General features: G+C 45.5%; 1 protein-coding gene across 4 annotated transcripts in view; it reads right to left on the bottom strand.

Moving 5' to 3' along the window:
- Positions 1 to 26,731, bottom strand: part of LOC139759163 (uncharacterized) — a 350,907-nt gene that overhangs the window by 45,447 nt on the left and 278,729 nt on the right. For all 4 annotated transcript variants that reach the window (XM_071681208.1, XM_071681207.1, XM_071681206.1 and 1 more), the window contains 3 exons: positions 25,494 to 25,566; positions 23,069 to 23,229; positions 862 to 971 (listed from right to left, as the gene is read on the bottom strand). In XM_071681208.1, the coding sequence (XP_071537309.1) occupies positions 862 to 971; positions 23,069 to 23,229; positions 25,494 to 25,566 (344 nt within the window). The remainder of the gene's footprint in view (positions 1 to 861; positions 972 to 23,068; positions 23,230 to 25,493; positions 25,567 to 26,731) is intronic.

Raw genomic sequence — 26,731 nt, forward strand, 5'->3', positions numbered from 1 at the left:
AAAAAAAAAAAAAGGCGATTTTGAAAACATATTTACTGAATACGTTAGACGCACGTTGGAGTATGGGGCACCAATCTAATCACCTTATTCAAACATTTGATGATACGGCCATTGAACAAAGCGGTACGTCCCTGTGGGTGATGACACAGCCCTAGCCCTTCATCCTCCCCTTTAAGGCTCTGGTCAAAAAGGGCGAGGCCAGCCATCATACGTGAGTGTTGCATCGTCGTGGTCAAAGGTGCGTGTGTAAGGGGAAGATTTGCTGGGGTGTCGCACGTCCTGCAACAGTGGTTGAACAACACAGGGAGAAATTAAGCTAAAGGGAAAGATGAGCAGCCACAGACCTGCCCACTTTTGGAAGACATGTGAAGGTATGATGACACTTGTTTACATCCCTAAAGAGACTTGAAATGTCGACGAGGAACAGTTCTCTGAAACAGGATGGAAGAGATTACCCTCAAGACACAGAAGAAGCTGGGAGGAACCGTTTAACTTGAGGACACAGAGGAAACTATGAAGTACCAATTAACTTGAGGACACAGAAGAAACTGGGAGGAACCAATTAACTTGGGAACACAGAGGTACCTGGTAGGAACCAATTAACTTAGGAACACCAAAGAAATTAAGAGGAATCAATTAACTTGAGGACACAAGAAATTGGGAGGAACCAAACTTTGGAAATACTTAAAAAGTAATAGGGCAAAGGCCAAAGGGGAACATGCGAAGCACAGTTGTGATGAATGAAGAAAACATCTGAGAAATTCACGAGATTGTATGACAGGTGGCGCCCCATCCCACATGTACAATCACACACACACACACACACACACACACACACACACACACACACACAGAACTTACCCGTGAGAGAAGGGATAGGCGGCGAGCGTGTCGTAAGGATAGTACATTGGGTAGGCCCACGCAGCACCACCTAAACCACTCAGACTATCCTTAAGGTCTAAGCCATTGCCCTGCAAGAGAGAAATAATGATATAACCTCATGTTCAACCGGTTTCCCCCCCCCCCCCCTACCTTGATATGTTCAGTGGGTGTGAGGCGTAAGGGGAGGTGTAGGTGGATGTAGGTGGAGGTATGTACCTCATCTGTATGTGGCAGGTGGCAACTTATCTCTGCTCACCCCCATCCCGCCACTAATGCCTAGCCAATGTTTTCCCAGGATGCCTTACACACAGAGTTTACACCTATCTATCTATCTATCTATCTATATATATATATATATATATATATATATATATATATATATATATATATGTGTGTGTGTGTGTGTGTGTGTGTGTGTGTGTGTGTGTGTGTATTAGATTTTACCTTTAAAGTCTGAGGAAGCAATTCACACATCTTGTGTTTATCTCTCTGATTACTATTTAAGAGAAGTTTACGTTCGTGTCCCTCAACGTTTTATGTACACTATATCTTAACATTATGTATGTATTTACATATGCACATCCTACACGGCCAGCGGCAAAAGGACTGAGGGATGATGAACACCTAGGTTGATCTGTGAGCCGACTGACCTGTCCGGGACTCGACCCCTGGCTCGTTAGATAGGTGGATCTCCACACTATAATTGCTGCAGTACGTGTGTGCGTGCGAGTGTGCGTGTGTGTGTGTGTGTGTGTGTGTGTGTGTGTGTGTGTGTGTGTGTGTGTGTCCATCAGACCCATTAATGTGCACAGGACCTAAAATATAGATCGACGGTTGGGGGGGAAAAATAACGCCCACTCCCGCCATATAGCCTCTCTAAAAGCCAAACACTTCCGGTGACCACGAAATCAAACATTTCGGCAGTAACGCGGATTTTAATGACCGCCAAATCAAATATTCACATGGCATATCTATACAGCACGCGGGGGGGGGGGGGGGGGGGGGGGTGTATTGTGTGTATATTTCGAGCGGGTGTATATGTCGTAACTCACAACCCCTCAGCCATACACAGGTTGTATTTCCTGGACACTGACTGTTCCCAGCGCACAATTCTCACAAAGCCCAAATGGCTTTTTTAGGCTTTCATTCGCTGGGAAATCCCTCAAAAAACTAACATTTTATTAATAGGTCTAACCTTTTCTTTAATGACTAATTGCATCATCATTACTATTATCATTAGCAGTGGCGATTCTAATGTTTCCACATACAGACCTTTAATGAATAATGTTGTATACATCTAATTTAAATGGATCACTATGCTATGGCTACCATCACTGTATACGGTGAATAAACGTACTTATACAACGAATAATGTCTATACATATATTTCATTTTGAATTTTCTTTTTTTTCAGCTTGGGATTCAAATTGCTGTACATCTCGGGAAACTATACGTTCTTGAAATAATAAATACATCCTTCAGAAAGGTCAAATATAAGGCATTTGATCTTTCTTTTTGGCTAATATACATTTTTTCATCAGTGGTTCTCAGTCCCCCGTTTTCTAAAGAAGTCAAAAAGAAAATGCAGAAAAAGAATCTTAACGTAATACTCTTAAAAGATAATTTTCGTCCTTTCATTTTTACCATCGTAATTTCTTGTCGTTTCCTGTTATTTGGCAGCTCTTTAGACCAGTGTGTCCACTGACGTCGTCTTCAGCCATTGTCTACAGGGACGTATCCTAATATTCATCCTACGCCCATAAGGGTAGTATCCTCTGGTGTCCTCACGTCCCTCCCTGGTAAGGGTAGTATCCTCTGGTGTCCTCACGTCCCTCCCTGGTAAGGGTAGTATCCTCTGGTGTCCTTACGTCCCTCCCTGGTAAGGGTAGTATCCTCTGGTGTCCTTACGTCCCTCCCTGGTAAGGGTAGTATCCTCTGGTGTCCTTACGTCCCCCCCTGGTAAGGGTAGTATCCTCTGGTATCCTTACGTCCCTCCCTGGTAAGGGTAGTATCCTCTGGTATCCTTACGTCCCTCCCTGGTAAGGGTAGTATCCTCTGGTATCCTTACGTCCCTCCCTGGTAAGGGTAGTATCCTCTGGTATCCTTACGTCCCTCCCTCATTTCGGACAGTCACTCCTTCGCCTCCATCCTACGACTTTGTGAGAAAACTCCTCCTTCACCATCACCTTCCATGACTGTGAAATCATTCAGATGAAACTTGCATCAACAGATTCCCTGACTTGTAAGTAAAGTTTCACATCATTTTTGATATCTTTCCTATCTTTTTTTTTTTTCTAATCCTTTCCCAGTTTTACTGTTTTTGTCCTGTACGTTCCCTCTGTTCCACACACATGTACACTGATATATATATATATATATATATATATATATTTTTTTATACTATTCGCCATTTCCCGCGTCAGCAAGGTAGCGTTAAGGCAACTTTGTCATACATTTCTTGTTCAGTAATACCTTCACCTCCTATAATGTGACATAATATTCATTACCAGCCTCTTGAGCACGACCATACGACTCTTTCGTACACTGGTACGACGTTTGGGTCTCTGACCTGACCCTCAAAAGGTGTGTTCAAAGGTCAACCATATTTAAAAGATCCGTCCCATCGCAATGGCATGTTGAAGAGATCAAATACAAATGTAAAGGAAACTATAGTCTCCCACAGACGAAGAAAAATGTATCATTTTCCCTAGTCTTTGGTGACCCCTGCGACAAGCTGTCGTGAATTCCCACGTGTGTATACACACGGTAGTTCGACCCGAGGATGTATAATACTGCAGTACGGGTACTGGATACTATGCAGTTCGACACGAGGATGTCTAATACTACAGTAAGGGTACTGGATACTATGCAGTTCGACCCGAGGATGTATAATACTGCAGTAAGGGTACTGGATACTATGCAGGTCGAAAGCCCTCCAGTCATATTTCTTGGCATCTTGAACCTCTGACCTTCTGATTCCAAAATACACGGACAGCTTTCTGGTTACAAGTGAATGTTGAATCTAGCATTCAATGAAGGTATGTGGTATAATCCTAGCGTTCAGTGAAGGTATGTGGTATAATCCTAGCGTTCAATGAAGGTATGTGGTATAATCCTAGCGTTCAATGAAGGTATGTGGTATAATCCTAGCGTTCAGTGAAGGTATGTGGTATAATCCTAGCGTTCAATGAAGGTATGGGGTATAATCCTAGCGTTCATGAAGGTATGTGGTATAATCCTACATAATCGATAATGTTACTTACAATATTAATGATCACACAGATGAACACTTTGGCGATATATTCTCTCGTACATTTCGTAAAGAATATATATATATATATAATGCCTTAACTGTCCTCTATATATACTGGGAAATATGTATGAGCACGCATCAATAAGTCAGTATATTCTTATAAATATATCTTACAAAATGTACGATTTGTATTATTCATGTACTTGAGAATGTATATAGCACCTCGTCAATATACAATGTAATATACAATGTAATTATACAATGTAATAAGCAATGTTTACGTGTTAGTGTGTGTGTGGTATTTAACAAATATTTTACCAGGAAGGCTGTGATGTTGAATACAACATGTTATTAACATTTCTCATTTAGACACTGAGTTATATCCCGTCAAAATATAAAAAAAATACTTTAGCCATTTTTTCTTATCAAAGATATATATATATATATATATATATATATATATATATATATATATATATATATATATATATATATATATATATATATATGTGTGTGTGTGTGTGTGTGTGTGTGTGTGTGTACTTTTTGGGTAATACATTTCGTGTAACATTGTCTTCACGACTTACGACAGTTAGAGAAAGTAAGAAAATCATGTGTAGAAATACGAAGCTATAACGAAATCATAAATTCATGTGTTCTGCTGTCACATGAATATTGATATGATAATCTAATGTATTCGTCTGACTTTCACACCTCACTCACACATTATTACTCAATTATTACTCAATCTTGTTCAAGATTTGAAATGTCTCAATGCTTAAGGGCACTTGCGTCCAAATATTTCAAAGTGTTGCCACTACAGCCATCAAACGCCAGGGGACATTCATCAAACTTGTCTTCACGTGATATGATAAACTAGTCACTTCATACGCGGTGCTGCAAACACTGTTTACTTCATACGCGGTGCTGCAAACACTGCTTACTTCATACGCGGTGCTGCAAACACTGTTTACTTCATACGTGGTGCTGCAAACACTGTTTACTTAAGACGAAACAGGAGAGGAGAGGGTTAACGCCGTGGACAAAATTCTATGGTCAGTTTGTCTCTAGATGTGTCCATTGGGACAGTACGGTTCACAATGAAGCGTACATCACAAAACCTTCGTCTTGGACAGATTTCTTGGCTGTTTCCAACCGTGCCAGGAATGAGGCGTTATGTCAATGAACTACAGCGTATGGGCTGCAGGAAGTGCGCTTTGTGATCTTCATGTAAACTTTAGAATGACTTCTTATCTTCTTCCTTCTTCACTTCCTCAGCACGTTAGTTCGACCCTTGAGCACGAGTACGATATGTGAGCACGACGGTACGACCTCTTGAACACGACAATTCAACCCTTATACACAACAGCACGACCCTTGAACACGACAGTACGACAGTTGAGTACGAAGGTACCACCTCTTGAACACGACAATTCAACACTTAAACACAACAGCACGACCCTTGAGCACGACAGCCCTTCCCTTCAGCACGATAACACGACCCGTGTGTATAATGGAGTGACCCCTTTTCTTTTTAACCTGAATCTCTGCGTGACTCAGGTCAAAGGTCAAGCCATCACACTATAGAGATCGTCCCGCACGTCAATGCTCAAATGAGTTCAGCATTTGGCTCGCATCCATGTAATACGCTGGCAATGTCCTGCAACCAGCAAATCCCGTCTCTCACAAGGACAGAAAAAAATAATATACATATATATATATATATATATATATATATATATATATATATATATATATATATATATATATATATATATTCGACACAACCAACGAAAATCTGATTATGTTTCCTTGATGAATTAACAAAAAACATCTCCCCTTCATTACGGAACAACAAAACTTTAGATAAAATTTCTGATATGCATACATAATTAGGCATGCTATCCCAGCCCTTGTGAGATTAGTGTGTTCACCTGTGTGATGGTTAGTCCAAGGGTTTTTTTGTGTGTAAAGGTAACATGAGAGAAGAATTTCAACTGGGGATAAGCTTATTTCATAATGCAATTTTAGAATATATCTTTTGTTTATGATATACCCACTTTTTCTGCTACAAATCTTGTGTAAGCTAATATATATATATATATATATAAATATATATATATATATATATATATATATATAGAGTGCCAGAGAGTCAAGCCTGAACATTCAGGAGGGTGAGAGGCGAGCAGAAGACAGAATAAAGTGGATCGATGTGGTATACGGGGGGTGACATGCTGTCAATGGGCTAAACCCAGAACAAAAAAAAACAGTGAGGGACTTGGTTGTGGATCTGGTTCCTTCGGTACATTATACATGGCATGTGTGCAACCTAGGCCACTGTTCGTTTATTCCTGACACCACATGTCTAGGGTGGGCTTTAAGTAGCGAGTCAGGAAGTCCCCTATGGGAACGCCACTACATCATCTTCCCTGTCTCATTCTCGACTCACAATTTCACTCTCTCGGGACGGAGTAAAGAACTCCAGCTGTGCCAAGATGGAGACCTCGAATTCTACCTCGAGTATCAGAACAGTTCCTCAGTGCCGAAGGAAGAGCACCGAACATTGTATATGTCATACAATATATCCCGCTCTCCCTCCCTCCCTCCTCCTCTGGGAGGATACCTTGCCACACTGATATACGAGAGAGAGAGAGAGAGAGAGAGAGAGAGAGAGAGAGAGAGAGAGAGAGTAGCGGGAGCGGAGGGGAGGGGGAAAGCCATTTTGCAGATTTAATCTACCATGAAGCTTTAAAAGTAGGTAAAATGTCGCGCTGAACTTTAATTGTCATCAGGAAATGCAAAAATTATACGTCCATATCTCGCGCGTGCTGGACGCACGGACCCCGCCCAACCCCGTAATAAAACCCTGTTCAAAATTCCGGAAAACGCCGGAAGCATGTTTATATATTCTCTAAGACCGGCATAAAAGTTGTTCCCGTCCGTTGTAAACTTCATCATTAAATTCTGCCAGCGATTGAAATGGGTATCGGCGCCTTCCAAAGTTAAAATTGAGTTTCCGGTTGTCATTTCCAAGAGCTGACGGTGTCGGGGACGCTAATCTATGGCCGATCAGGAAGCGGGCACGACACTTTTTTATTATTTTTTTCCCTCCCTCTCTCACTGCTCTGTATGAGGGTTCTTGAAAAGGCCTTTTGGTAACTGTCATTCCAGGGCCGCCCCGTGTATGCATACATGTATTGGTAATACTGCTGCCGGGATGTTTACTAGGGACCTGGGGGCCATGACCTGACCCACCCACACACACACACACACACACTCCTCACTCCTCCTGGTGGTGGTGGTGGTGTTGGTAGCAGGTCCTTCTGCTGTAGGACCCCAGAGCAGGAAAGCCCCTCTTTTTAGGGTAGCCTTGTCACACCTACAGTACTGACGGAGGTAGTGGTCGTACTGCTGTAAGGGCCAGTGTACGAACCTGCCCTTCTGACAACTGCTGCTGGCGATGGTGGTGGTCGTCCCGTTGCAGAGGCCAGTTCACGACCCATCGTTTTGAGGGAGACTTGTCCCCGACGACAATATGGTGATGGTCGTGGTGGTCGTACTGCTGTAGAGGCCAATGCACGACCCACAGTGTTAGGGGAAACTTATCTGATCCACATGACTTGTTCGCACCTATGTTGCTGTCTGTGTTACTTCTGTTGTTGTCGCTCCTCTGCTTCTGTCTTTGGTGCTCTTGTAAACCTCTGCTGCAGCTGTTGATGGCGATGTTCTTGTTGTTGGTGTGGACAATACTGATGGTGTTTATGTCGAAGCCTTTGCTGTAGTTGGCGATTGTAAACCCTGCCGTCACTGTCGTCTGTTGGTGTTTATGTTGTCCCTGGTGTGTTTGTTGACGCTGGCACCGCAGATGTTGTACCTCTTGCTCCTACTGTTGTTATGTTGTTGTTGCTGATGCTCTTCTGGGTTACAACTGTAGTGTGCGATGCTGCTACGATAGATGCTACCGCCGTCAGACTTAAGGCTACTACCATCAGTTAATGCTGCAGATGCTGTTCCACGCAGCACGCAATACAATTCTCACTTCTCCCTGTCTTGCTCGAAGCATGGAACTTCCCCACGTATCATATACAGCCCCAATATTCCTCAGCTCTCGTGTCTTGCTCACAAACAAGAAACAAGCTCACGTATCGTATACTACGCGCATAGAACGAATGACAGTGGACGTGGTGGCCAGCGAAATAAAACAGTGGGGAAGACCATGCGATCAAGAGTCGCCCTTACCTTCCCTGGGTCCTCCTTTTATTTATCTATTTTTCCTCTACTCAATTTCCGAACACAGTCCATGACTAGAGGGGGGGAGGGGGTGTGGCAAGATCAGTGGACAGTCAAGGGGGAGAGAGGCGTTGGGGGGTTGAGCCCAGTCACCGACACCAACCCGTAGAAGGCGGTGAAGTAGTAGTAGTAGTAGTAGTAGTAGTAGTAGTAGTAGTAGTAGTAGTAGAAAGGAACAGCAGAAGCTTGAGGAAGGAGCAGGGGTCCCTGCACAGGCCGTATACACGTGTGTGTATGTGTATGTGTGTGTATATGTGTGTGTGTGTGTGTGTGTGTGTGTGGGGAGCGAGCTGGCCGCTTCAGCTCTGGGTCTCTCTCTCTCTTAGCCATCTACGTTATTGCTTCCCGAGATTTATATCCATGTTACTTCACAATTTTAAACTTTTCCAATTGGCCAAACATATGTCGGGGCCATTTTGGAGCGCGCGGCGACACGTGGAAACAATATATTTGCCATTGTAAAGCTCCATTTGGAACCTATCGGACATTTGAATATTGGATATCACTTGGCCTAGAGTTTCTGTATATGTGAGTCTATTGGTTATGAGTTTCACAAGTGAGGATGTATATATATCAGAGATAAGCGACCTCGTTTATCCGGGGAATCGATGTTTTTGCAATGTGATGGGATTGTGTGTTCAGCTGCTTGGATCCTGTTTCTTATTTATCCTCGACAGCCTTTTTTTTTTTTTTCCCCCACCTCCTCCTCCTCTCCCTTCCCCTTCCTCCATTCTCTCCTCTCTACCCCCTTCCGCCGGGTTTTTTTTTGGGGGGTAGGGGGGACCCGAAGGTAGGTGAGGGAGAAAGAAAAGGAGTTAAATGGTCGAACAGGCTAGCGGTGATCCTGTGTTGTTTCATTTGGTTATCACTGCACTGAAGAGGTTCTATCACTGCCATCGGTTATCACTGTTACTCTTCCTCTCCACTGTTTGCAGTGATAGCCCATACCATCTCCATCTGTAAGCTATAAGCTATCTGTAATCTATGAAATGTTATCTAACTTATCGTTTTTCCTTTGATAACATGTATCGCACGTGTCTCATTCTCACCATCAACATTACTACCCTCGTTTAGATGCATGAGTTACCCTTATCAAATACCATCTTCGACCATGACCAGAAACAAGGATAACACAGCTAACGACCATCATCTTCGACCATGACCAGAAACAAGGATAACACAGCTAACGACCATCATCTTCGTGACTACAACTACTATTACTGTCATTATATCAGCTATCTCCTCCCAAAGTAAATACATTTATTAGCAATACCACCTTTATCAACCCCTAACCCTCAGACATAAAGGAAGGAGATAGCAAGCTATCTAATCCACCCCCCCCCCCCCCCAAAAAAAAAAAGACAAGAAGGCAATCAGCTGTCCAAACACCTAGTAAGGTCATTAGACAGTCAGCTGTCTAACCTGCTTAACAAGGTAGGACGACAATCAGCTGTCCAAATCCCTTAGAAGGTCGGATAATAGTCAGCTGTCTATCACTCCTAACACGGCAGGAGTATAACCAGCTGTCCAACCCCAACGTAACAAGGCAGTAAAATAATCAGATGTCTAAAAAAAAAACCCGAACAGGGTAGGGAGAAAACTTTAGCTGCCAACCCTTGGGAAGAGCAGCAGGGTTGAGGTAGGAGGAGGATGAGGAGGGGGGGGACATGCCAGCAGCATCACAGCACACATCGAACTCCCTCCCTCCCTCACGCCACCTCCCTCCGTCTCTGTGACCAGGGCCTGCCCCGGCGTCGCTCCTGCTGCTCTCTCTCTCTCTCTCTCTCTCTCTCTCTCTCTCTCTCTCTCTCTCTCGTGTTCACGTGATATAAGATTTTATATCGACAGTCCTGCCTCGCCTGGATCCCTCGTCAACATTTTAGATTTCCACTGGACGACGACGCTCCATTGTTTTGCAGGCCGGGGGTTCAATATTTCATGGGTCTGGTTGACCACTCTCGGTCGCACACTTTTCCAATCGCTGATGCATTGTTCACTGATAGCGGATATAAGATTCATGCATTTTTACTTATTGATCTGTCATACACAGAATAAAAATGCATAACCCATTGATTTATAATTACTTTAGAGCTAGCCTGGGCTGCTGCAGGAGGAGGAGATCTCGTGGACTTCACGTCTCTTTCTTTTCGTTCTTCTCCCCCAGAGGACATCAATTTCACAATAATCCACGACGATTTCTAGAAGGGACGGCAATATTACATGTGTTGTTTGATCCCCCTTCCCCACCCCCTCCTCCTCCTCGCCAAGATCAATGGCTGATCCCATACTGCCTCGTGATTTGCGATTTTCTTTTTTTTTTTTTTACCCCCCTTTCCCTCCCTTGCAGGCCTTTGATTTATCCTGTAGTTCTCATGGGGGTTACGACAGAACCAAGAGCTGTAGCGACCCCGAGCACAAAGATGAGAATTGGTTTCGTCCTATGATATCCAGGCGGGCTATAATCGAGATAGCTCTGGGAGGGATGACACAAGGAACGTTATGAGACCTGGTGTGTGTGTGATCTTGTTTCTTGTCATCACACACACACACACACACACACACACACACACACACAACACACACATGCACACACGACTATCGAGAAAGGCGTTTCACGCATCACTCTCTTATGTCGCTCAACCTCATTTTCTGTCCATAAATCTTTCGTGTCTTGTTTTCTTCAAGGAAGGGGCACGTAAGTGTGGCACCAGAGGAACAATGAAGCAACAGAAACGTCGCTAAAGCACGGCAACGGAGGATACGGGGTGTCAGTGAGCAGGGCATGACTGTCTATCAACAGAGCGCGCGCGCGCGCGCGCGCGCGTGTGTGTGTGTGTGTGTGTGTGTGTGTGTGTGTGTGTGTGTGTGTGTGTGTGTGTGTGTGTGTGTCAGCAGGCCGCTATAGTCCGCGAAGTCGTCGAGTGAGATAAGTCAGCAGGATGAGACAGTCCGAAGCCTAGGATGGACCAGATGATGGGTCGCTCAGGCAAGTAAGTCAGAAGGTCATAGGACAGTTCAATATTAGGTAGGAACGTCAGTTAATCAATATGGGTCAGTAACTCAATCCTCTTCAGACAGTCAACAGGTAACATTAATCATTATCGTGGTCTATCAGTAGAGCGAGCCACTCACACTCGTAACATCACCAGACGGAGATGCTACGGCGTCACAGAGAGGTCATGATAGAGTGAGTCAGTCAATACCGGAGGCTAAGTCAGCAGCTGCAGTGAAGGGGGGGTCAGACCTCAAAAACTAAGTCAGTGGAGGAAGACATAGAGAACCACTCACTCACTCATCATGGCACACCCAGTGTTCTCCTGACCTACTGAATCATGTCATTCCACTCCAACGCTGTGATCCTGGTAACAGCCTTATTTTGTAAATGACACACTGGCTTGGGTAAGTAGAGGGGGAGGAAGACTTTGTCCTCACACTCTGCCTCCTGGAAGCGGCCGCAACTCCACACACACACACACTGACAAAGAACAATGAAGCCATCCCATCCCATCCCATCCCTCCCTCCCTCCCTCAGTGGACTAGACGGTTCTGGCTTATGACACACACCCACTGCCAAACTTATGGATTATGGCAGCGCTATATCGTGGCTTCAGGGAAGTCTTATACCGGTGATATCAAGAAAATATTACACTTACCCTTCCCTCTTCTATTCACCTGTTTACAACCATCTCCCATGCAATTCACATGAGAACATTACATATACTATATATATATATATATATATATATATATATATATATATATATATATATACTCATCACTATCATTATCATTTCTGTGTTCATCATATTCATAAAACTTCGGAACCCATTTTATGAAGCTTCTGCAGCTTCAAGGTTGCGCTACAATCAGTAAAGAGTAAATGATTATGGATGACTTGGGACTGTACTCCTTTTAGTGCAATGACGATGATGCAGACCCGATGGGAGTGACTTTTGACTCGCAGTCGTACCATCGTGCTCCATGGTCGCATCGCCGTGCTCCAGGGTCGTACCGTCGTGCTCAAGGGTCGCACCGTCGTGCTCAAGGGTAGCACCGTCGTGCTCAAGGGTCGCACCGTCGTGCTCAACATATCAAAACACTAGGAAGCAAAACGTATTTAGTGAGCAACTCTCTTTACACCTTTTGTCTCTGTCCAACAGACAGGAGGTGGGGGAAGGGGAGGAAGAACAGACAAGGGGAAATGTCCGTTACATGACCGTTGCTTGGTGGGCTACCAGGGAAGTGTCTGGTCAGCGGCCGACACCACACCTACGAGGCTAGGCTCACCCATCCCCTGAGGGAATTCACCTCACACCCTACACCTTCTCTGTGTTGTGGAGGGGGAGGGAAAAAAGAGGAAGAAATTCTGTCAAACAATCATTCTGAGCACTTCTGAAATTCACGTACAAAACCGGATGCGTGAAAAAAAAAATACAGGGAAGCATAAAAGTGAAACACAGGAACAAAAAGAGACACGAGGGTGAAAATTCTAAAAAACAAATAAAAAAAATTTGCAGAAAAACTTTAGAAAAAAATTGATCAAACTGACGATGTGATTTAACGGCAACACAATTTAAAGGATACATGAACAGGTGTAGAAAATATCAAAAATAACGAAATTAAGAATAAATGAGACTAAGAAAAACCAACAAAATCACTGAAAAAGAGAGAAAATATGGGAGAAATTGTATATTTTTCGCATGGTCTTCTGAATGAGGGTCCACATACATACACATAGATGGGACACACGAGTGCAAAACTCCCTCTCCAGGTAGTACAAAAAAGTAATGATTACAAAGACACACACACACACACACACACACACACACCCCTACATGCCGTCTCCCCACAGAAAGCCTCTCCTACCCTCCCCACCGGCTATCCCCATTAAAACCATCCCCTATCCACCCCTGCCTGCTTTCCCCCCAGAGAAAACCAACCATCCTATCCCTGCCGACTTCCCAAGAGAGAAGCTTACCTAACCCACCTCCCTGTTGGTTACCCCAGAGAGATTTTCCCCCCCTACCCTCCCTGCCGACTTCCCCCAGAGGTCTTAGCAGCTAACAAGACAGAACGAATGCCAACAAGACCAGTCAGTGAGCCTCCCAGTGGCACCCTCCTTGGCACCCATCTATAACCCTCCTCCCCTCTAGTGCCACCTCAAACTCCCTTCCCTCCATACCCTCCGTTTTCACGTGGCACCTTCCCCTTTCCCTAGAACTTCCCTTCCTTGATGTCTGCCACCGTCCCACTCGCCTCCCTCACCCTCCCCAAGGCATCCTACCCATCCCTCACACTTCCATCACCAGTTCGCACCACACTGCTGCATCCCTCCCTCCCTGGGGAATCCTTCGACCCGCGCCCTCTCCCTCCCTCCATCCTGCCTTCCCTGCAAGACCGTGCTCCCTAAACCCGCAGTGGGGATCGGGTCCCACACCAACGGTGGGTTACAGAGAGGGTCCACAAGGTGAGGGGCAGCGGTACCCGACCCCACACACCACGGGCGGGTATGATGGTGGGGAAAGCTCTTCGTGGCCGCAAGCCTCGCCCCCACTAAGAATTATGGGGTCAATCTCGCCTCCTGAAGTTTTAAAAGGTTTGTGTGCCTCCGTTAAAGATGGGTTTTAACCAGATTTCTGTCCTTCTGAACCTGGAATTACAGAGGTGTTACAAGGACGTCGGCCCCTCACTGTCTGTGTCTGTCTGTATCCCATGATGTTTGAATGATGCGTCAGTCACATCCTGACTTTAGGAACAGAAACTTCAAATCTACGTACATCGTCAACGGTACTAAAGGCAACATCAAAGGATCATTCAATATCTAACGTTCTTAGAAGAAACGCGCGCGCGCGCGCGTGTGTGTGTGTGTGTGTGTGTGTGTGTGTGTAACTTACGTATCCACTCAGAATGTCTACATCTTCACATCAGTAAATGTTGTCTAATAGCCAACGTAATGGTGTGCATCCTTGCAATACCACAGATCCAATTTTCAAAATCTTTTGATAATCTTTGAGAAAAAAAATGACTGACCCAGTACCCCCACACAAACACACACCAAGCAGGGAAGTGAGTCATTACCTAGGCTTCACAGATCATCATTAATGGTCGAGAAATTAACAGAAACTACAATCATGGCTGATGAAAAGACAGCCTCAGACGACGACAGCAAGAAGAATTATATAGTCACTGGTTGATAATGATATTAATGCGTACTTCTGAGCACGATGAGTAATGTGGTGAGTCTTGTTACTCATCCACGAAGACAGTGAGAGACGCCTCGTGAATCCTACTCTCTCTCTCTCGTGAATGAATGGATACTCCAAAACTCCCAGTGGTGTGAATATTCATGTGGAGTGGGGATCTACAACGTACACTGGGTAATTATCAATGTATTGTACAGCTCATCACATCAATAACGGACCACACAAATCACCAGACACAGCTGCCCACCCATCTGTTGTTCATCATGAGAACTCTCACGTAATAATGATTATAATAATAATGATAATTATTATTATTATAATGATAATAATAATAATAATAATAATGATACTAATAATAATAATAATAATAATAATAATAATAATAATAATAACAACAACAACAATAATAGTATAAAGTTATGGTAATAATAATTATGATGATATTAATGATAATGATGATAATGATAATTATAGTAAAGATAATAATTATGATAATGATGATATGAGGAAGGAGGAGGAGTAGGAGAAGATATAACAGAACGAATGATACGTCAAAACCTCACAATTAGTGTGTGGGGAAGGTGGGGAGGAAGACAGTGTTAAGTATGCCACATCCTAACAGCCAATGTGAGGATGGGATGTAAATAAAGGTGACAACCAATTAGACTATAACGTCCGCCATGCCCTTAAGAGTTATCATCACGGGTCAATGTAAAATGGCTTTAACCAACCAACCCACCAACTTAACCATCCAATCAACCAACCCACCCACCCACCATTCAATCAACCCACCTACCAACCAACCCACCAATTAACCAAACCACCAACCAACCAACCCACCAATTAACCAACCCACCAATTAACCAACCCACTCACCAACCAACACCAACAAGCCTTTAAGGCAAATAAAAAAAAAAAGAGGGAGGACCCACAACCTAGGGTGTGTCGTGGACCTCTCGTCCCGACACACGGTTCTCTGTTATGCCCTTAACAAGCCAATAAAACTCTGGCTCTGCCACTATCACCGCTTTTTATCCAGGTTGCAAAATGTAAACATATCCGCCCCTCAGCTCGCTCTCTCTCTCTCTCTCTCTCTCTCTCTCTCTCTCTCTCTCTCTCTCTCTCTCTCTCTCTCTCTCTCTCTCTCCTGTGCCACTCCCCCGTCTCAAGACCGAGCGAAGCGGGTCTTAATTATTTGCATACATTTTGAAGGAGGTTTAATAAGGTTTGTATCATTGGTGGAGGTTGGGGGTAGTGGTGGGAGGTGATGGTGGAGTAGAGGGAGGGTACGTGTACGACCTTTTCCTCTTTATAGTCGTGGTTTAATTTAAACGCCTTGAGCACGTATAGGCCTTAAGGGTCAGGTATGAACGACCTTAAGGGGTCGTGCTGTCGTGCTTAAGAGGTTACGTACTGTCGAGGTCGTCATGTGACCTAGATGGTCATCCCTTCTATGAACTAGTTTGTTAACGATGGGTAATTGTCTCGCTACCTCGTCGTTAGGGTCATATGACATCGAAACCATAATTCATATCTCCCCCCAACCATCATCTATTCTATACCGTCAATAATGAATCGATAAAATCTCATTAAAGATCATTGAATAACTCGATGATACACTGAACATGCCAATCACTCGGTGGAAAAAGAGAAGAAATTGAATAAAAATAAAGATCTCTTCGAACGAGTGTAAAAAGTGAGAGGAATTGGTGAGAGCTTATGATACCGGAGTAGGGGTGCCACGGAGGTGCCACGGGATAGCGTATGTGTCCACCGCAACTGTTTTTCTTCCATGTGCCAAACGCTGTCACTAAGCCATACTCGGGAAATGTGGTTAGTGGCCCCGCTCTCACAGCCAGCCTTCAGCGACAACTTGCTCTTCGTCCTCCGCCGCAATTTGGCTCGAGGACCACTCCACTGTTACTTTACCTGGTCCTCGAGATGGGTTGGTGTCTTGACTACAGGATGCCAGAGGGGCTGCGAGACCTCAGAGAGACAAGGTGGAAGAATCGGGAAGGCCTTCGAACACCAGAGACAAAGCCGAAGTCGCGGCTAGGGATGTGAAGGGAGGGCCTAACTAGCAACAAGGGAGGTTTTAGGCCCGCTCTAAGTCCCCGGGCCACGCTGAAAAATGCTCTCCGATTTCACACCCTTCCTGCGGGGGTTAGAAGGCGATTCCGGGCTATTTGGAGCTATTTAGACTTATTCAAGACTATTTAGAAGTGGTAGTGAAGACGGGGTATTATGAGGGAGACGTCAAGGGGGTCGTCCTCCCTCCTCCGGCAGAAGCGGTGCATTATTGGAACTTATGTCACCTCTCAGGGGCACAACGACTCGGCGCAAATGGTATAATGAAATTCGTCTCTTCCACCGTCGGCCTTAAGGTATTAGTTCAGCCCGGGGGTCGTTATAAGTGGGTCCAATTAGGTCGTATATTGATAGCGAAGCAGTTAACGCACTCGGGGAAGCCGCGGTTTACTCAAGGGATCACGGAGAGGGCCATTCCCCAGAGGCGGAGGAGGAGTAGGGGGACCTCCCGACTGCCACGCTGAAGAGGAGGAGGGCAGCTCAAACAGGTCGTGTGGGATCGAGTCATGGGCCTTGTTGCACCACGGTGTCTACTCCTCTCCCCCACACCTCCCCTCGTCAAGAGCACAAACTAGGCACTAGACTAGTGTCACTAACACTAACTAGACACTAAGAGTAATGTCACTAGCACTAACTAGACACTAGACTAGTGTCACTAGCAATAACACTAGACGACACACTCTCTCCTCCTCCCCCGCACTTTCGTTCCTACAACAGACAAAGTAACGCTGTCTCCTCTCTCACACAGCACCCGCATCGCTAGCACAGACTACAAAGACAAACATACAGACGAAGCCCACTCTTCTTCCACTGTACAGACGTCGATAACACAGACAAACAAAGACTCTCGTGACGCTGAAACATCACTACTGACATACTGTCAGAAAAGAAACAAAGACAGAAACATGATGATATAAACAGACACTAACAAGTTCACAAAAATATGCTAAAAAGTAAACACACTCACACTCACACACACACACACACACACACACACACACACACACACACACATACCCCTTCACTGACAAAACTAACACAGATACACCCACGAATACACATAATTACACATCAATTCACACACGGTTTTACACAAACCAATACACGATCGAACGTCCACATTCCCATGAATTTAAGAAGTTCACCAAGTCAGGCACTGTGACTCCTTCACGGGATCACAAATGATGAAACATATTCAGCTAAATCAAAAGAGCAGAGGCTTGTTCCTTGTTCTTCACCAATGACTTCAACTGGTAGTTTACTGCCATGCCAACCGGAATGTTCAGCTGTCGTAGTGAATGTCAAATACTATGACACGAGTGACAGACGGGACATCCCTTAAAGAAAATCCTAAGTACTTATAAACGTGGCAGTTGCATGAGCAAGGTGTGTGGGGTCTTACAAACCCGTACTTCACATAGTAAGAGGCGTAAACTCCTGAAGACGCCGGAGCTTCTAACCAGATACAGGTGTCATAGCTGAAGTGGTTCTTCAGGTCTTCGGTGCCGAACAGTGACAAAAACAGTGGTGTGTGGTGGCTGCTGCAACCAGTCTTCGCAAACAGGCAAGAGTGAGGCATTTAAGTGTGAACCTTAACGTTTGGAACACGATTGTACGACCCTTCAGTACGACCAGACAGCACGACGAGACGACCGTTCAGCACGACGAGATGACCGTTCAGCACGACGAGATGACCGTTCAGTACGACGAGACGACCGTTCAGCACGACGAGACGACCCTTCAGCACCAAGACACGACCCTTAAGTATGATTACCGTGGCCCTTGACAAATACCAAGCCAACATGCCCAAGCGTCGTACCTTCAAGCACAAGCGTCGTGCCGTGGTGCTCGCCGGCCGTGCCGTCGTGCTCAAGGGTTCAGAAGGCACTGCTGTTGCCCCTGGACAAGACCTCTCGTCAGGAAGCGTCAGAAATGGCCACTACGTGAATATACAAGTGACAATTACCTCTCCAAAAATCACCGGTTCGCAGAGCATCAATGGAATATATATACAAAAACAAGTTGTCGATGCATATACATGAGCGCCCGGGGTTCGAACACGCGTCCTATCTATGTATGCATGAGCGGTACATAACGTCATGAGGCTGCATGATTCACGGCCTTCGCCAGGATGGCCTGCTGCTGCTGCCGCCGTGGTACACAGTGTCTCAGTCTGGGTCAAAGAGGTCGGATGGGGTGTGATCCAGGGGCTAGGGAGACTAGCCGCCGGCAGAAGCTACACTGGAACGGGGGAAATTGACGGATCCTTCTGGATCCGGGAGGTCCTGGACGATGATCGTACTCCTTTCCGTCCACTGACGATGGTACAGCCTCACTGCAGGTGACTGATGAACATCTCAGATAACAGGGGGAGAATGTCGACCCTAGGATGGCTCTGTGCTGACGAGGACCTGTTGGGGGTGACCCCCAGATCTTCCTACCCATCGTGCAAACAAAGACCTGCTGTGGCTGTTCTCCTAGGTCTCCTTGATCTCCCGAAGGACTTGCTGGGGTGTCCTCCTACGACTCCTTGATCTCCCGTAGTGACAAGGACGTGTTGGGGTGTCCTCCTAGGATTCATTGATCTCCCGTAGTGACAAGGTCTTGCCGTGGTGACTTCCTAGGACTCCCTCATCCCCCGTAGTGACAAGGACATGCAGGAGTACCCCCTAGGACTCTATGATCCTCCGTAATGCCGACAAACGTGACCCATCTGAATCTATACAATGCTATGCAGATACTTCTCATGTTCTTTTCATACTTATGTTTTGGAAGGAACATCTAACTGTCCACAGGCCCAGGAGGAACGTAAGTCGTGTTCAAGGAATGTACTGCCGTGGTCAAGGAATGTAGTGTCGTGGTCACGGTATGTACCGTGGTGTTCGATGGGTTAACACGATGCGTCAGAGTGTCCATATGTTTTTGAACACGTGCACTCTAAGTCACAGCCTCCAGCACTCTACAGTCTCCAGTCTGGCATCACAGGAACCCCTTCAACACTCCTTTTATTACTCTATATCTTCTTTAAATCTCTCACCTGTATGTCTCCTCTCTTTCCTCCGTCTATCGTCTTTCTGTCCATTACTAGTGAATACCCGCGTATCCTTTCCACGCCTCAATCTTCCTCATTTTTTCCCCCTCTCTTCTCCAGTTCATCTCTCAAATATTTCCGTCTTTGTTTACCTTAGTGCTCACCACCACCACCGTCATCACCACCACCAAAACCTCTGCTCTCCTCCTCCTCCTCCGCCCCACACCATCCCCTGGAGCGTCAGCGCACCCCTCCCCCCCAGTATATCCGTCTGGTGTAACGGTTCATTACGTGTCGTCTGACGGCCACCGACTGACCCCACCGCTGTTCCTGGCTCGGCTGTCACTTGAGAGCCACGCGAGGAATCACCCCCACCCAGCACGTCACACCCTCCCGACCCCTTAACCTTCCTCCTTCCTCCCCTCACCCAAGCTCTGCCCTGCCACCCCCTCCTGGCGAAGGTAGGGCATCCTAGCTTTTTTTTCTACCACCATCCGACACCCTCGGTGGCATTACAAACGCTAAGAATCAAATCAAATTCGTCGCTTCGAATTCCGCGGTCTTGTGGATGGACGAAGGAGGAGGAGGAGGAAGAGGAGGTCCCACTGCCCTAACTGGTTCTCCTTTTCCTCCCTCCTCCCACGGCGAATGAACGTCAGGACAAGATCAATTTCCCCACTTGGGAGGGTGAGTGATGGCAGCGGCGGCGGCGGCGGAGTGGGAGACGCCGGTGGGGGAGCATGACACGACACCCTGGCACGTGGGACCAGAAACAAGAGGCCGGCATGCTGCCCTTGTGGTATGCCTCCCTCCTCGGGTTCTCCTGACCTCCCACCAGCCATGGCGCACCGAGGTCATCACCTCGCTCGACCCCAATCCCCCCTGTATGCCTCCCTAGTAGGTCAAAGGTCAGGAAAAGTAGTAGTAGTAGTACTAGTAGTAGTAGTAGTAGTAGTAGTGGTAATATCAATAATCAATAACAATAATAACAATAATAATAATAATAAATAATAACATACTCGTCAATGGTGTTGCTTCTGTCATCAATAAACCGGACGCTACCAAATGAAAAGCAACAGCTCAAAGTGAAATTAACGTTAATTATTCCCTGCGTGTTGTAGAAGGCGACTAAAAGGGAAGGGAGCGGGGGACTGGAAATCCTCCCCTCTCGTTTTTTTTTAATTTTCTAAAAGAAGGAACAGAGAAGGGGGCCAGGTGATGATATTCCCTCAAAGGCCCAGTCCTCTGTTCTTAACGCTACCTCGCTATCGCGGGAAATGGCGAATAGTATGAAAAAAAATATATATATATATATATATATATATATATATATATATATATATATATATATATCGTACACGTTACTGCAGCTTCGAAGTCCAACTGAGAGAAATAACAAGACAAAATCTACTCTCAGACTCAGTAGTGTTATAACCACATAGAGGGACAAAGTAAGAATATGTTCATCCGATTTGGATATCCAGGAAGCTATCAGGAATCTTAATTTCCTCCCTCTCTTGAAAACAGAAGAGTCTCCCTACAACGGGTGTAAGTCAGCGCAACTCACACATTAATCAAGTCCTGGGTTGAGTGGGCAGACCAGAACAGGTGTGAGAATTGCATGTGGCAGAGAAACTCGATCAGAGTAAGGCAAGTTGGACGACCGCCTCTGTGTGTGTGTGTGTGTGTGTGTGTGTGGTTGTGGCGGGGACAGTGGGCCAGGGAGGGAAGGGGGAGTAAAGGGAGCGTGGATGGGTACGGGTGCTGTTGGAGAGGGTGGTATAAGGGTGGCGTTCGAGGAGGCCAGGATGTTTTAGCCGTCCCAGCCAAGATTTCTTCGGTAATTCGACACCAAGACACATAAATACATCAACGTGTCACGTCTGATGCACGGGTTTTTTTCCTCTCCATCCCCATGTTAAGTGGGCAAGACGAGGGGTATGGGCGAGGGGGTATTTTCGACTCGTCTGTCGCAATAAGACCTGCCTCTCTCCCTCCCTCCCTCCTGCGCCTCTCTTTTTAACTGGTACTTAAAGCCTTTCCAACACGACGCCACGATCCGTTGTGCTCATGGATCGTACCTTTGTGTTCGAGGATCGTACCGTCGTGCTCAAGGATCGTGCCATTGTGTTCGAGGATCATACCATCTTGCTGAAGGAATCAAACTCTACTCTAATACTAATTTAATTAATGTTCTAACGAACCCTCCTTACATACAGCAAGGCCCGCCCGCTATGAAAATAAAAAACATGACACATACAGAGAGAGAAAGTTTCCTAACCCGCTTTCCCAGAAAAGTCTAAGACAAAGACAATCTTAAAAATAATTAATGAAATATAATTACCATGTGTGACGCGGAAGTAGCGGTAAAAAAAAAAAAACAGGCCACAAGATTGTCGAGTAACAAAGCCGTGCCAATAAAAACATCTATAAACAGGGCCTCCACAATAACAATGGTGCCAATAGAAAGCTCACACAACAGGGGCGTCCCCTAAGGCAGGTACTGGGGTCACCTACTGTCTAGTGGCAAATGATGGCCCAGAATCACGCGCACTAAGAGTCAGTGGCACTGACACCTACTGCCATTAACTCATGAGCAAAATATTGGTACTAACTCACTCACAGTAGCAGGTAGTGGCCCTAACTATGAACAGTTAAGGCTAAAGGGGGTATTAGTAGTACTTAGGTCTGACGGTACTAACTTGTATTTCTACAGGCGGTGGAATTAACTTACGTCAAGTGGTAAGTACTTGTATTAACGTCAGTCAGTAACTTTCGTGTCAAAGCAATAATTGCAACTCATGGGTTGTAGTGGAAAGAGCCACACTTATTTGGTTATGGCATCAATCATCTGGGTGTTGTACTAATAACTCACAGGTCGCAGAGAAGGGGGGGCTATAGCACTGATTATAAGCAGTTATAATAACTATCGTGTTGCAGTTGTCATAAGTTACAGGTTGTAATGGGGGTAAGTATTAGCTCGCGTGTTGTAGCAAGTAATAACACCAAATTCCGTGTAACAACGGGCAGCTGGGCCAGATTTATGTTCAGTGGTGAGTGATTGTACAAACTCACGTAGGGTAGTGGTTAGTGACGGTGATGTACGTGGCAGGTGTGAGCGGGACTGATCTACATGGGAGGTGTAAGTGGGACTGATGCATGTAACAAGTGTAAGCGGAACTGATCGATGTACATGGCGGGTGTAAGTGGCATCACTGTTGATGTAGGTGGCACCAATGTACGTGGTAGACGTATGTGTCACTGATGTAGGTGGCATGTGTACCACTGTATAAACACAAGACCGAGCTCAGGACTCACGTGTAGCAGCGGGTCGTGGGCGGCGAGGAGGGTGGTGGGCGTGGTGGGCGGTATGGAGGTGGGCGTGGCGGGGTCCAGGGTGGCGTGGGGCGGGTGGGCGTACAGAGCGCTGGCCAGCCGCTGGTACGTCATGAGGTCGTAGCCGCCCACACCAACGCCACCTGCACGGGCGGAGGCAGAGTTAATACAAATGATTCAAAGGAATTAAAGTAATCAACTCCGAATAACTAAATACAAGTGATTAATTAATATGTGTAATTTAGTTACTAAAGACTTTAAAGCAGCTAATGTAATAAAACCCCGAAAATGATCAAAGTCATCAAATCAACTAATTTACAGTAATCAAGCATTTAGTGTAATTAATAAAGGTGATTTTAAGTAATTAAGTAATCAAATTAATAAAACTGATTCAAATGATCTAACTATAATGGAGAGCTGCTGTGGCCTATCTATCTATCTATCTATCTATCCCTGTGACCAAAATTAATAACTTCGAAACAGCATGACGGAAACTTCATTAAAAACTGATACAAATGTGTCGGACATGAGTAAAATGAGGACAGTATGAGCACATCTCTGGTGTGGAAGACTTCCCAGAAAACAAGATTCTCTTCTTAGTCTATTCATAACGGACATGTGTGGACGGGCCACCACGGCTGTCGCTGTGGCCTGTGCTGGCCACGATCGGACAGACCATCAGTGAGTCGGTATGTAAGGCGGGGGGAGGAGGTGAGCCGTGAAGGTGTGGGGTGGACTGCAGGGGGGGGGGGGTGAACAGCCATACATGGGGGAATGGGGAGATAGTGGGGAGAGGAAGGAGGGGGGAGAGTAGTGAAAGGAGTGGGAGTCTGGGGAGAGAAGGTCCGTGCTTGCGAGGGAAGGAGGGAGGAGGGGTATCGGGGGATAGGAAGACCATCCAGGTGGGTAGAGGGTGAGTGGGGAAGGGGAGGGTTTAGCTAGGGGGTGGGTGCTGAGGGAGGGGAGAGACGTGGTTGGGAGGGTGGGAGTCGGAGGGGAAGGAGAGGGTCGTGCAAGATGGGCCAGACAAGGTAGTTAAGGTCATAAAAAGATAAAGAAAAGAATTCTAAAGTAATTTGACTAACTGTATTTAAAGTAATCACTCTAAATAATGATACTAATAAAACCAAGTTAAAATCAAATGTCAAAAAAGAATAAAAAAATGGGTAAGAGACATACTCCTGATATATGAACAACCTTAACAGATGTCGAACACTTAAAATAACACCATAAATCACATGATAAAGATCAATATCCTATACATAGATAAATAACCAAGTCCTAAATTTAAACAGACGACAGAAATAAGTGGGAGAGAGATGATAATAAGAATTCAGGAGAGATAAGAATATATTATTTATCGTTTATGGACCCACAAGGACCCGACCGTCAACTTGTGAAATATAAAGAATAATTTAATACATTGACACGTTACCGCGCGGTGTTTGTAACGTGTGACAAACGTCATTCCGTGACAGCCCCTAGTGTGTGGTCGGGTGTCACACACACACACACACACACACACGTCCAGCCGTTACCAAGGTACAGAATGCGTACTACGTCATTCCCAATATCAAATAAATACGGTCACAAAATATGGTGTAATATGTCCCCCACTCACACGCACTACATGTACACCACACACACACACACACACACACACACACACACACACACACCTCCGTTTTCTACGAAAAGGACGGATTGGAAAAATTTGTTTTAACCTGTGAATGGGACGGTATGGTTACCTTCAGGACGGCGGTAAGACCTTTACGTATGATGACCTGATCTTTGACCTGACCTTTCAGGATGTCCGGTCGAAGACAAGACCATCAGTACAAAGGTCGTGCCGTCGTGCCCAAGATGTAGTAAGTACGTCTTGTGTTAAAAGATGATTTGTGTTGTGTGTGTGTGTGTGTGTGTGTGTGTGTTGCATTTGGCAAAGGAAAGAGTGTTGCACGAGGTAAACAGTAGTGTTGCGGTGGCGTGTCCCCACAGTGGGCGAGACGCAGCTTGTGTTGCAGTGGGTAAAAGGCTTTGTGTGTTACTGTGGTGAGAAGTTATGTGTATTGCCGGGGAAGTACACGGGAGTGTACTGCAAGGGTGAGGTGTACCGTGTGGTGAGGTGAGAGACAGAGTGTGTTAAGGTAAGACAGTGTGTGTACAGATAAGAGACAGCGTGTGTATAGGTAAGAGACAGTGTGTGTATAGGCAAGAGACAGTGAGTGTTATAACACAGTGTTTAAGGTAAGTAAACGGCTGTGTGCTAAGAGACGGTGTGCATTAAGGTAAGAAGTGGTTAACGTTGAGGTAAGAGGAGCGGTGTACTGTAGCGAGTGAGAGCCAGGTGCAGCGTCGGGTTACAGGTGTTCCGGGAGGAGGAGGAGGAGGAGGAAGGCTGACTGACCTGGCAGGGGTGGCGGTTCCCTGTTCTCACACGGGCTCCCGACGGCGCTGCCTCCGCTCGAAGACACCACCAGCTGTGGACAGACGCAGAGAATACCTCGTTTTAGACAACAGCTGGGAAAACAGTACCTCATTAGAGCAATGAGCTGGGAAATTAGTACCTCATTATAGCAATGAGCTGCGAAAACAGTACCTCATTATAGCAATGAGCTGGGAAAACTACCTCATTATAGCAATGAGCTGGGGAAAACAGTACCTCATTATAGCAATGAGCTGGGAAAACAGTACCTCATTATAGCAATGAGCTGGGGAAAACAGTACCTCATTATAGCAATGAGCTGGGGAAAAACAGTACCTCATTATAGCAATGAGCTGGGAAAACAGTACCATATGTGTAACAATGAGCTGGGGAAAACAGTACCTTATTGTAGCAATGAGCTGGGAAAATAATACTTTATTATAGCAATGAGTTGGGAACACAGTGCCTCATCATAGCAGTGAGCTGGGAATGTAATATCTCATTACATCAATGAGTTGAGAAAATAACACCTCATTATACCTATGGCCTGGCAAGACAATAACTTATTACAGCAGTGAGCTGGGAAAATAGTACCTCAATACAAAAATGAGCTGGGAATAAAATGCCTCATTATAACAATGAATTAGGAAAATAATACCTCATATAGCAATGAGCTGAGAAAATAATACGTCATTGTTGTAATACGCTGAGAATACACCTCATCATAGTTATGAGCTGTGAGAATGATACCTCATCACGGCAATGAGCTGGGAAAATTATACCTCATTACAGCAATGAGCTGGGGGTGCGAGACGATAAGGATGGGCCGAGGACGTTGGAGGAGTGGGGAGACAGTAGGAAGTAATATGCGAGACGTGGCCTGGTCATTGGGAGCTGTGAGATGGGTGTGGTTAATGATGGTGACTGGGTCAGAGAGAGACTAAGAAACCTCACGTATATCTAACTTTGCAACTGAACATTCGAGATTATTTTCCTCATCCTTGTGTCCAATATTTACATACCCCTCTCTAACCACATTCATTGACAATGACCATCTGTAACTTGGTAGATATATCACGAAATGAGTCACGAAAGTAAATCTACCACGTTTTCTTCCATTAAAAAACAAGATTGACGTATGAAAGAAATAAACAACATTTCTCTGCTGATACACTATTATGACAAATCATTTGATCCAAACAAAGCCATGAGGACTGCCC

The sequence above is a fragment of the Panulirus ornatus genome, chromosome 32 (assembly GCF_036320965.1).
Source record: "Panulirus ornatus isolate Po-2019 chromosome 32, ASM3632096v1, whole genome shotgun sequence".
NCBI classification, from domain to species: domain Eukaryota; kingdom Metazoa; phylum Arthropoda; class Malacostraca; order Decapoda; family Palinuridae; genus Panulirus; species Panulirus ornatus.